This window comes from Anomalospiza imberbis, chromosome 4, assembly GCF_031753505.1.
Source record: "Anomalospiza imberbis isolate Cuckoo-Finch-1a 21T00152 chromosome 4, ASM3175350v1, whole genome shotgun sequence".
NCBI classification, from domain to species: Eukaryota; Metazoa; Chordata; class Aves; order Passeriformes; family Viduidae; genus Anomalospiza; species Anomalospiza imberbis.
Genome location: NC_089684.1, coordinates 49,636,759 through 49,649,386, shown reverse-complemented (window position 1 = coordinate 49,649,386; position 12,628 = coordinate 49,636,759). Strand labels below are relative to the sequence as shown.

Here is a 12,628-nt window from a genome sequence, read left to right as displayed (position 1 = left end):
CCTGCCTCCCCCGGAGGCTCCCGGCGGCTGGACCCAGCGCAGCCCCGGGGAGCTGAAGGCAGCGACTCGTCCTGAGCCGGAGCGGAGCCGGGGAGGAGTTTCCAGATCAACTTCGCCGGAGGAAGGAGGGGGAGAGCAAGAGGGGAGGGCAGGGGGGAGAAGTTGCAACCGAGAGGGGCTCTGCAAAGAGTCATGAATGTGAGCAGAGACAAGGTCGGTGACATCTCCATCCCGGCAGCGGCAGCGGCGGCGGTGACAGCCCCCGCGGCCGCGGCCGGCATCGGCGGGGAGCCCCGCGGCTGCCACGGGGAAGGCATGGACAGCCGCGGGGAGCAGCGGCTCTCGGCCGGCGGCGAGCTGCCGCTCTACTGCCCTGCCAACCGGGACAGGCAAGGGGACAGCCAGAGCAACACCCCCGGACAAGAGGGGGCAGTGGCCGCGCTGCCCATGGTGCACAGAACCACCTCCTTCTCCGTGCTCGACATCCTGGACCCTAACAAGTTCAACAGCAAGCGGCGGCAGTGCGCGGGCTTGTACAAATCGGCGGGGACCGAGTTCACGCTGGGGGCGGAGGATAAGCCCGAGGACTCAGGGACGGAGCTGGCCGAGCAAAAGGCTCTCGCCGAAGATTTCGACGCGTGTAAGAAGTCCGCAGAGCTGATCAGTAAGTAGGTCTAGGGGCTCGGAGCCTCTCCGAGCCGGGGGCTGCCCCGAGTTCCCCCAACAGGGTCTCGCATGCTTTGACATCTCATCCTTCCCCCGCCGGCAGCCTCGGGAGCCGGGGCGCTGCCGGCAGCCGGCTCCGGGGAAGGACAAATGCGCCCTGCGCTGCTGCTGCTGGATGTAGAGAGACGGGATTCTGAGCCAGGCGGAGGGATGCAAGGGGGGAGCCGGGCGCATCCTCCCGGGACAGGCCGGAGGAGGCGGCGGGTCCCGGGGCTCGGCACTGGCCGCGTCGCCGAGGAGCTCGGCGGGACACCCGGAGCTGTTCGTGCCGTGCACCCCCGGGAGCGGCAGGATCAACCCCAGGGATGCCGGCCTGGCTGGGCTGGGGAGGAACCCCACCATCCTCCTCCTCCTCCTCCCCTCGCAGGGACGGCCAGCGCTGCCTGTGAGCTCCGGCTCAGGCAAACTTGGAAGCGGCTCCTCCGGCTTCGGAGGGCAGGAGTCCCGGCCCCGAGGGTGCGAAAAGGCTCCCTAGGTACCCCCACCTCGCCTGGGCCCCCCCCAGGCGTTTATGACTTTGTGTCTCCTCTCCCCAGCCTCGGACCCCTCTCCCGTCCTCCTCCCGCCGCTGCTGCCCGTTGCTCTGGGCGACAGATTCAATTTTCTCTCTCCCCTTGGCTTTTTTAGGACAAATCAGAATAATTGTGACAAAATGCTGGTTATCTCTGGAAAAACAATTAAATTCCTTCGATTACATTTAAGGTAAAATGTGCTTAGCAGCGTAAAGAGGCTGGATAATGGGGAAAATCGCCCCAGAGTGGCATGTAGGACTGCTTGGATCGATATCCTATTATCGAATTGTGCATATCTCTTTCAAGCACCTTGCAAACTCTTCCCTAACATCTAAATTATAGGGTCAAAATTCGGATAATTACTCGATTAAAACCTATTACACTTATTAGGGCTCGCTATTGATCGGGAATTGCATTCGACCCAAGCTCTAGATTGCTTTTTCTTTCTGGGTCCGAGTATCCCAACTTTCTCACCTCTAGACACAGCGACTCTGGGGATCACGGAGGGTTTCCGGGAAAAGGCTGTCGTTGTGGAAAATATCTATAGTTATTCCTTGTCTAGAGAGGGGAAAGAAGAGGCAGCGAGCTACAGGGGATAAACTTCTCGGCTTAGGAAAAATAGTTTCTCTGTGTCTGGGGCGAGAGAGGAGGACTCGGAGGTTTCCAACCCTGCCATAGCGGGACTTCGTCAAGTAAATTTAGGCAGAGAAAGAGGTCTGGAATCTGCTTCAGTCTGAGCCGTGATGCATTTTTCATATGTAAAGCAAAAGCAGGAATGGGGCACTAATAGAATTCAAAAGAGATTTTTAAAAGCAGTGCGGAGCTGGAGTAATTGTTCCTCTAAACTCATCTGACTTTCGTCATATTAAATAGATCTGGGCGATCAGAAAGACTGACGAGGTTAAGCTATCGCTAATCTCACACTTTTATCTCCAGACAAGGAGAGAAATGTAACTCCATCTCTTCTCTCAAAATAATTATGTTTGGAGGCATCACGCCGCGGTGCTCTTCGCCCGCTGACAAGTTCCCCAGACACTCCACACATGGACTCCTTCGGTCACATCGCCTTAATGTTAGGGCAGTGACCAGAAATAGATCTGGGACTGCTCGAAAATCACGAATTTTAATTCTTCTCTTTCCCCATCATAGTTAATATTAGTTTAAGTGGTACCTTAATCTAGGGAAAGTGTTCTGAAAAGTAGCTCTGTCCAGAAAAGTACCAACCCCTCCGAAAAATGCAAAGGATTTCTGGCCAAAGGAGAGCAAAAACAGCGCTCGTCAATTGCCGCTCATAAAACTATTTTATTGTTAAAAATAACAGTTTAAACTCCCCATTAAATTACCATTTAACCTATTCCCGGGCAAAAAAAAAAAAAAAAAAAAAAAAAAAAAAAAAAAAAAAACCAAACAACCACCAAGCCCGGCGTCCATCTCCGTCGCCAATTCTATTCGCAGTACGTTTTTTTGTCTTAAAATTTTTTAGTTGACCAACGGCTGGGATTCCGTAGATGGAAAATTAAACTTCGAAACTGCCAGCTGCAGGTTCCCGGTCCGTGTGTGGATGCTGCGGCTGCGCTCAGCCCCCGAGTCTGCCCCGCAGGCGCAGCTACACGCACTTTTTATAAACCGCTGCTGTAAAAAATTACGCCCCGCAATTTCTAGCAGGTCCTACAGGTTGCAGGACGCTTGTCTGCTCTCACTGGGTCGGGCTGGGAGAAAAGTGACCCGGTTCTCTTCTGTTCGGCGGCGATCGCCAGCGTTTTCCATGCTCCGACCTGAACAGAAAGCTGGAAAGGGTTCTTAATGAACCCTGAGTTATTAAGGGATATTTTCGGAGTGACAAGGAAAACAATACTCTGCCCTTATTTCTCCTACTCAACCAGCCATATCTGAAATCAGCGCGTTAAACAAAACACACTTCAAAAACCACCCCTAATTTTACATGCGGGAATTAGGGTGTCCGGCGCGAGGATAGGGAGCAAATTTGAGGTGTGTTCAGGTTTTGGGGCGATTAAAAACAAATAAAATGTGGACGGGATAAGGGTGACAGTCCAGCGATTCATTTCCTATTTGCGTATCTCGGTTAACCAAGTTAAAGGAGTCCTTGATTAGGGGTTCCCGGAGCAACAGCCCCGGGAGTTGCAGAAGTGAGAGGAGGGAAGTTTAGGAGTGTCTAGAATCACCGGCGAAAAAGGACGGTACTCACGGGGCTCTGCCCCCGACCTGTCCGCGGGGCCTCCCCCAGCCCCGTCCCGTGGAGAAGGATTCGCCTCTCGCTCCCCCGAAGGAGCCCGGGCCCGGCCAGGATGAGGAGGAGCCGATTCTCCGGAAAAGGCGATTTGCTTTCAGACTTCATAATGACGGAATCGTCAGCAGAAGTCCAATAGCCTTAAATATCGGATAATTACCCTGTTCTCCGATGGAGACCCGTTAATTGGAGCGTAATATAAACCCAAATAAATTAAATGACCGTTAACTAGTTTGTACATTGCACAAAATGAGTTTAATTAAGTTTGTATCTGCTCTGCTAATCAATACAAGTATTTACTCCACTTTAATACTTCCATCTCGGGAAGTGACAAGAGGTCAAACCAGACGCAGGAAGGGTTAAAAATGCCAGAGCAAAACCCAGCAAATCGCCCATCGATTCGGAGATTTCCGTCACTAAAACTGTTAGGGGCTCTTCGACATCCCTGCTGCCCGCTCCCCAGGCACGGCTGGCTCGGCCTGGGCACGGGCTTCTCCCCGGCCGCTCCTCGCCCCTGCCAGCGCCCCGCTGCCCCTCCGGGCACCCCGGGGATACTCGCCCTGCTGCCTCCCCAAAGGCCTTTCCAGCCGTCGGGTGTCTAGTGGGCGCGCTGGCGGTCGTGGGAAGGGGGATACATCCCCTATCCCGGCCACGTCTCGGTACCGGCTCTTGCCGAAGGTGGGTGGCTCGGAAGGGGCAGCGCTGGCACAGCTCCCCGGGCTGGATAGCCCCTTCCCGGCCCCAGAGCTGCAGGTCCGACCCCCATCCCCACCGCTTCTGCCCAGCTTCTCGCCCTGTCCCCCAGCGCACCCCTGGCTCGGGGCGGCCGGAGCAGCCCCGCACCCGAGGGGCCGGGACCGGCCGCACCCCCACGGCGGGCGGAGGGGCCGAGGGGCCCGGGAGGGGCAGCCCCGTCCCAGGAGCAGCGGGGACACCGGGTGGGCGAACCAGAGCGGACGGGTCCCCCGGCCGCCCTCGCCCCGGGGGCCGCCCCGGCCGGGCTGAGGGCGGGCGGGGCGGGGGCCGGGCCGGGCGGCGAGCCCTAACAGCGGCTGTCGCTTGTCCGCAGAGGACGGGGAGCTCTACAAGGCCGAGGAGTGCGACCTGGACTACAGCAGCCGGCCGAGCCGCAGCCCCGACAGCGAGCTGCCGGACGACGAGGAGCTGTGCAGCGAGGAGAGCGGCAGCACCAGCGGCAGCAGCGGCAGCTCCGGCCCCGCGGCGCCCGGAGAGCCCGACCCGGGCCCGCTCCGAGCCGAGGCGGCCGAGGCGGGGGTCGTCCCGCCCCCGGCGCCCCCTCCGCCGCCCCCGCCGCCGGCGCCCGTCGGGGCGCAGCCCGGCCCGCAGGCCAAGCCCAAGAGGAAGCGGACGGGCTCGGACTCCAAGTCGGGCAAGCCCCGGCGGGCGCGGACAGCCTTCACCTACGAGCAGCTGGTGGCGCTGGAAAACAAGTTCAAATCCACGCGGTACCTGTCGGTCTGCGAGCGCCTCAACCTGGCGCTGTCCCTCAGCCTCACCGAGACGCAGGTGAAGATCTGGTTCCAGAACCGCCGCACCAAGTGGAAGAAGCAGAACCCGGGCGCCGACACCAGCGCGCCCACGGGCGGGGGCGGCGGCGGCGGGGCGGGGGCCGGGCTGGGCGGCGGGGCGCTGCCGGGGGGGCTCAGCCCCCTCAGCCACTCGCCGCCCATGGGCACCCCGCTCTCCATGCACGGCCCCGGCAGCTACGCCGGGCACCCGGCCGGAGGGCTGGTCTGCGCTGCCCAGCTGCCCTTCCTGCCCAGCCCCGCCGTCCTCTCGCCCTTCGTCCTGGGCTCCCAGACTTACGGCGCTCCGGCTTTCTACACCCCGCACCTATAAGCTCGACGGTCCTTCCTCCTTCTCCTCCTCACTCCCGGCTCCTTCCCGCTATGCCCGCCGCCCCTCCGAGGGTCAGCCGGCCGGGCCCTGGGGGGCCGCTCACCGCACGAAGCCCCCAAACCCCGCACCCGAGAGGTGAAACCAAGAACCGAGCGGCAGCGACACCGGGGGAAAGGGGCAGCCCCGGGCTCCTGCGACCGACCCCGGGGGGATGAAAGGAGCGGCCAGAGGCTCCCGGGACCCCGCGGGAGGCTCCCCCGCCCTCGGGCCTTTCTACGACCCTTTTTGTACGCGATGTGTCCGGACTGCGCTGCTGAGGGAAGGAGGAGGAGTAACCTCCCTCACCCGTGTACATACAAGTAGATGTAAATCATCGTTACCTGTATTTTTATTTCACCGTCCCTCGTTGCTATGTGGGTTTAATTAATTTAATAATTATTATTAATATTATTTGCCTTTGTTTTTATTCTGGTCTGGCCACTAGCGAAAGACTTTAAAAGGAAAAAAAAAATTATGTACCCATTTGACTCTCAGGGTAAAACGGAGAACTATCTGTCCTGTCCCTCGACACTGCAGGAGCAAAGACGCGCCGCTCCCTTCCCGTGACCTCACGGTGACGAGGGATATTTTTTACAAACGTCACTGTCCATCGACCCCCGAGCGGGGCCGGGGTCCCGCCGGGAAGGGGCGGCGAGGGCGGCTCCTGGGGTGCGGGGCTGGTTTTTTACGTTAAACATTTCTGTATATTTCTGGTTGTTACAAAATTTAAAAAAGTTTTAACTTTATAATTAATGTATAAGACGAGGGAGTAAGAGCAAGAGGTGATAAAGAGAGCACTTTGTTTGCTAAACACTTTAAATCAATAAATAAACTCTAAAGAAACGGCGCTTTCCGTGGTGGCGAGTCCCTGGTTTTCGGGTGAATCTTTGAAAGTCAAGTTTCCTCTGGAAAACGCCTGCCTCATGAGACGCTCGGCTGGATGTCTTATATCATCCTTTTTCTTTTCGTTTACTCTGAGAGCGTATTTCTTATACGCAAATAAACTTTATTCTTCTTGTACGAGGGAGGGTATTTCCCTTCTTAGTTTCCTTGTTTGCATTTTCTTAATTGGCTTTGCCGATTTGCGCAATATTACGGACAAAATAAATATCATATATAGAGGGAATCCGACATCTCTGCCATGTTTCCCCCAATGGGAAGTCCGATATTTTGGATTTATGTAAATTTAATAAATCGGCTCCTTCATTCAGATTGCACAACTTTAAAAATAAAAGAATCTTTTAATCGCCGTTCCTCTGATTACTTTTAAATTCGTATCAAAGTTGGTCTTTTATAATACTTTTCTTTTTTACTTTCAAAGAAAAAGTCTATAACGGCCGTGAGCACCCCGAGGTGGCTCCGCCGGCCCAGCAGCTCCCAGCCCGCTGCCGCAGGGACGCTGGTACCCCGTTTCCCCACTCCCTGCCTGACTCCAAAGCTCACGCTGGGGAAGAGCTTTCATTTTCCACTCATTTTTGGTGTGGGTTTTTTTGTTTTCTTTTGGGTTTTTTCCTTTTTTTTTTCTCCCTCGGGGGCAATTCTAAGAAACCGATATTTTCCGGAGGGATTTTTGGGTAGCAGAGCATCCTCCTCCTCTCGGCACCCGCCTCCCCATCGCTGCCCGAGCGGGTGCCGGGGTGTCCGGGCTTCGCTCCCCGCTCAGCTCCTTTCTTCTGCTCCCTCCCGGTCCCCTCAGCCTGACTCCCATCTGGGATTGTGCACGGTCGGGCGCTCCGCAGCCTCATCCACTCGCTCACACCCGCTCTAGAATGGAATCAAATGTTTCAGCCCTCCCGTGGAAACAAAATCTGCCGCGACCGCCGGTATTGGAGACAAGGGGGGAGTGCAGCCGGCTGCACGCCGCAGACCCCGCAGGGTCTGTGGCTTCTGCTGCCGGTACGTGCGGGGTCCAGCAGCCTGCGGGAGCCGCGGGGAGGATGCGGGATGCTCCGGGTTCTCACTTCCCCGCGTGCAGAAGCGTACAAGCACCAGGAGTCTCTGACGAGACTCATTTGCATTTGTGAAAATAAGATCTTTTATGATGAAAGGAGTTCTGAAGTAAATTTCCAGGGAAAAACATGACAAGTAGTAACAATTGGAGTACTGCTCTACACAGCTCTTACTGGTAGAAGAAAACCAGCTAAAATGGGAAACAGGCACTGGGGAGATTCTCTCACACTACGCCGTTGTGCACCGGGTTTGAGTAAGTGCCACTAGCAGCCAAACTGTTAGCTCAGGTGAGGCATGACACAGCTGAATAAAGAGATAATTCAACCCCTGTCTGCACACCAGGAGCTCCAAGCAGTTCCCTGCCGGTGGGAAATAATTTGGCTCCAACAGGAACTGCCCAGAGCTTCAGAGTGCACGATTCCCCTACTCCAGGCTGGTTAGTGCCAGCGAAACCTGCTCATGTGAGTATTATTACTCACAGCTGCTGGATGAAGGGAGTCAGTTAGCCTGAGATTCCCAGTCATTAAATGCAATTTAACAAGGTTTCTCACATTTTATGGCAGTGATGAAAACAGAGCCACAGGTATCTTTCTCAGCATAGTTTAGGAAGTTATTAATAACCCTTGCTCCAGTGCCTCATCCAGAGGTCCGAGATCATAAAATTCTAGAGCAGAGCTGCACAGCCTCAACTCTAGTGTGTGTCTTGCCCAGCATGCAGCACCTGCAGTGATGTAGGGCATGTTTTACACTCTGCTCACAGGTACTGAGTCCAGTGGGCATTTAGAGCACCAACACCAAAGAGCCAAGTCAAATAATCTCCCTGGACCAAAACTCTGCAGCTGGCTCATGGTGTTGGATCAGAGTGTGCGGGTGTAAACTTGACAGCGAGAAGCATGATGGTATCAACACAGGACAGCTGCTGAGGAACACCTCAGGTGTGAGTGCTCAGCCCCTGGTGCACTAAAGCAAAATGCTCTCACCTGCCTGAACCTCCCAGATCCATCCCCCGTGTTCCTGCCCGCTGACATTCCGGCTCTGCAGGAGAGTCAAACAGGGCTTCATTAGAGGTTGTCCCACGAGGTAGTCGCAGAAAGCCCCCAAAGCTCCCACAGTGATCCCCCAGCAAGGCCCAAAAGCCAATTCTCATGTGGTGCCTGTCTGGTGTCCCTGGTGCTCCTGCACAGGGCTCTTAGAGCTCAGTTTCCATGAATCATCAACGAGCCCTGGAACAGAACAAGCAGAACGTTCTGACTGAGGGGATGAGGGTTATGACACAAGCAGGAGGTGTTTGCTCTGGTCCATTCTGTCAGTCAAATTGTCTTTTTAATTACTTTATTATTCATTCATAAAATTTAAAGTGTTAGGGGATTCAGGGCATGGAACACATCCAAGGGGACATTGAGCAAAGCATTTTCCAGAGGGCAGAGTCTCAGCTCTGACAGGCTGAGCAGCACATTCAAACTCCAATTCAATGTGTTCAAGTGATGTCTTTGGCAGGTACCAGAGATGATCCAGGGCATCAGCATATTTTTGGACTAATTCCCATGAAATCCATGTTAAATCCAAGGGTGCAAACCTGTATTAGTAAGAAAAGATGCAGATATTAATTGCATCTTACTATTGTTCACTCTGTAAATGAATGAGGTTAAAAAAGGAAACTGCTCTATTTTACTTCATATACTTCAGCTTATACTGAACAAGTTTCAGTTGTTCAGTAAAATGTCTTATAATCAAAACAACAGAAAAACCCACATAAATACAGACTGATACATTCCAAACAATTGAGAGGGAAATGAAAAATATTTGAAAATATTTTTATTATATTATTATATTTTATTATTTTGTGTCATGGATTTCACTCAGCAATGATGTTTCACAATGTCGTTGCAAACCAGTTCTGTACTATCACCTGCAAAAAATACTTTGAGTTGTTTCCACTTGAGCAGGGTGCAGTGAGTTACTTTTTTAATTCTTAGAGATTTTTGACATGTATTTCAGAGTTTCTGTTTCAGACTGAACTCAGTCATGTTACAAGTTTCTAGTCTCATACTACACAAGTGAAATGTTAAAAATAAAGCTTTATCTGTATAAACTTAAATCAATTTTCCAAAAACACACCATGATGTCTGTTTGCAGTCTGCTGTATTAACAAATCTTCATTAACTCCTGTATTACCTGACATAATAATTCTGCTCAAACAGTTGAATTTAAATACTCAAAGGAAAATTATTTTACAATGTTTGGGCATTTCTGGTCTTCAGGTTCTGTCTCAAAGACAACCAAGTAAATATGGCTGTTGTAGAGCCTTTCTTAACAGCAAATAAAATAAAGATTTTTTTTCTGATATTGGAAGATTTTCCAGACTCTGGGAGGTAAACCAAGGCAGAGGGACACTGGGGATGAAGGGGACAGGCAAGTAAAAAAAGAGGATCCTAATCAGTTTGCCACTCAAAGTGGGCTTACATAAATGGTTTACATAAACCACATTCTTCTCTATCTGGTGGGTTTTTTTACTTCTTTCCCTCTTGCTCACACACTCATGTTCTGTTAACATTCTCACATTGAACAGCCACCTCAGGTGGACAGAATGGGGGCTGTCACAGTGAAAATAACCCTGACAGAAAGAGCTCTTTCTCCTTTCCTGATGCTGTCTGGCAGAGATGTGAATTCATGATACAGAATAAACTTTAAAACAGCTTATCAAAGCCTTGGATGCTGGAAATCCTATGGATGAGCCTTGTATCGATAGAGAAGCTGCCAGAAACCAGAGCATGGCCAGAACATAAAAGTCTGGACATGCAGGGTCAGGCAATATCTGTATATGATTTACTAATTTGTTCTTATGATGTGACACAGGTTCAGGTAGCTAAAACTAGCCAGGTTCACCCAAAGTGATAGACTTTATTTTAGAATACATCTTCTAGATTTTCTTCTCTGCAATGACACAGAAACATTTTACAGTGACAATGAACAAGAGATGATACCAAAGAACTGAAATATTCTCACAGTAACATTTATGTGGGGTGATGGTTTACACTGTAAATATTCACCCCCTTCCATAAACTGCTCCTTTTTCAAGAGAAGCAAAATAATTCTACTAAACTTAGTACAAATGAATAAATGATTGCTCTTTTTCTTTCTCTGTGATTTTTTTCTCTGTAACCACACACATACATTACAAGAACTTATCCTGCTGCACATACAAGGACTCTTTCCTGTCTTTTCACTGTAACTCAGGTAGAGTGACAAGTTTATTTCCTGTTCCTTGGTCCCCAAAGTCTGCAGGAGGGCAGGAGAAGTGCAGGAAGAGAGCATTTGAATGAGCTGCTGGTTGGGCTCCTCCAACTCCTTGTGTTGACCAAGAGTTCACAGCACCAAGCTGCACTCTCTGTGACCTGTTAAATGTTTTGAGATTTGTGATTAAGGATGCTCTTTGGCACTTCAAGCATCAGCACTATGCCTTGTAGGGGTGATTTGGAGTGAAATACTGTGTTTGCCTTGAGCACGCTCTGCAGCACACCTGATCACACTCACCTCTGCTGCTTCTGCTCCAGCACTGGGGAAAATAAACTCTCATGCACACGTGGAAGCAGCATTTAATTTCTGCCCTAGTGAAACCATGTGGCAGACTCTCCTGGTGGTGCTGTTAGCCTTCAGCTGCCAAAAATACTATTACAAAAATTCAAAGATATCCAAAAGCAATTTCCAAACAAGCAGGATCATATATTATATTTCCATATACCTTTTACAGTGCATGAGGACAAGAGTGGCTCCATAATGGCATTATAAATACAGCAAATTAATGGTGGATGCAATGCCAACACCTTGTCATTATGCAAATTGGAATGTCGGCAGAAATGGTTATTCAACAACCCCTTTCAAAGCAACCAGAAGTCTAATGCTGCTCATTACATCTAAACTAATTAGCAACACATTAAAAAAAATAATAAGATTGTCCTTAACCCCTCAACAGAGAGGATTCCTCATGATAATGGAAAAACATACAAGCACTTGGCACAGGAGAGCTGGGTTTTTGCTCAGGGCACTGGCAGGCAGAAAAGCAAGGGCAAGTCTACCCAGAAAGCCAAATGATGGTATTTCAGTCACAGACATTTAGAGATGGAGAAACAGATTGTGCTGACATAAGCCTAGCTCAGTTTGCCCAGGCTCTGGTACAGCCTGTCACTAGCACAAACAGCCCATGCCCTCCTCCCAGCATGGCAGAGCCAGCTCCCCCACCACTCCCCTGAGCTGGCATTTAGGCTCTGGATTCCCCAGACCCAGCTGATAGGAAAGGCTCAGCAAGGACACGAATCCTTTTCTTTCTCCACTCAATCAGCTTTGAAGCAGAGGAGGGAAAGTATCACCTCAGAAACATGAATAATTAAGGAATCTTTCTCCTTCCTTTCCTTAAGGGGCAGCATCCCACTCCCACACCTGGAAGAACAACTTTATCCCACGGGTCACAATTTGTCCAGCTGCCAGGCAGCCCTAGCTCTCATCCACACGTACTTTCTAGGGGATGTGCTAAGTTTTGGGATCTTTAACATCTCTCCCAGCTGAAGGGGTGGAGAAGTACTGCTGGATGGGGAGGGGTCAGACTGGCCTGACCTCGGCTGCTACTTTGAGACTTTTCCCTCTTTCTTAATTCCTTCAATTTCTGTAGAGGATTTTGTAATAGGACCATTACCACATCCAGTACCAGGGATGCTCCGAAGGCTCTGAATGTACCAGCAGGATCTAATTTCTCTGATTACCCTCTCACCATGTTCACAATCCTCCTAGTTCCCTATCCCACACTCCAGCAGGTGCTGAAGCTCTGCCCTGATGTGGCACAGCTGCAGCACCTTGGCTCAGGCTGCCATGAAAACAGCTAAACTGGGAGAGAGTCACCAGGAGCCTCCAGCTGGTTGTAAGGGAGCTGCATTTCAGTGGAGTCTCCTGCCTGAGCGCTGGTGCTGGGCTGTGCTTGGCTTTGTAGCTGACTTGGCTCCAGACCTGCCTTTTATCTTGGTGGACCTTCAGGTAACTTGTGGCTGACTCTGTTCCTATTGCCAAGGTTGTTTTCTTGTTTGGGGGTGTGTGATGGTGCTCTTGGCAGGAAGGACATTATCCTGATTTTCACCTTCAGCTCCTCTCACCTCTCCCTGGAGGTGATACCTCCAGTCTCTGTTTTTTTCTTTCTCACCTGGCTATGGACTAACTTCCCTCTGCACTCCCAGCACCACTGAGTCTTCCTTGGACACTGCTTGGGGCAGAACTTGATTGTTTGCAGATGCAAATTCAAGTGTTA

General features: G+C 51.6%; 1 protein-coding gene across 1 annotated transcript; it reads left to right on the top strand.

The window, feature by feature from the left end:
- The first annotated feature begins 315 nt into the window (after positions 1-315).
- Positions 316-5,388, top strand: NKX1-1 (NK1 homeobox 1). Its single transcript, XM_068189237.1, has 2 exons — positions 316-664; positions 4,556-5,388. The coding sequence occupies exons 1-2, from the start codon at positions 316-318 to the stop codon at positions 5,344-5,346; spliced, it is 1,140 nt and encodes a 379-aa protein (XP_068045338.1). The 3' UTR covers positions 5,347-5,388.
- The last annotated feature ends 7,240 nt before the right edge of the window (positions 5,389-12,628 follow it).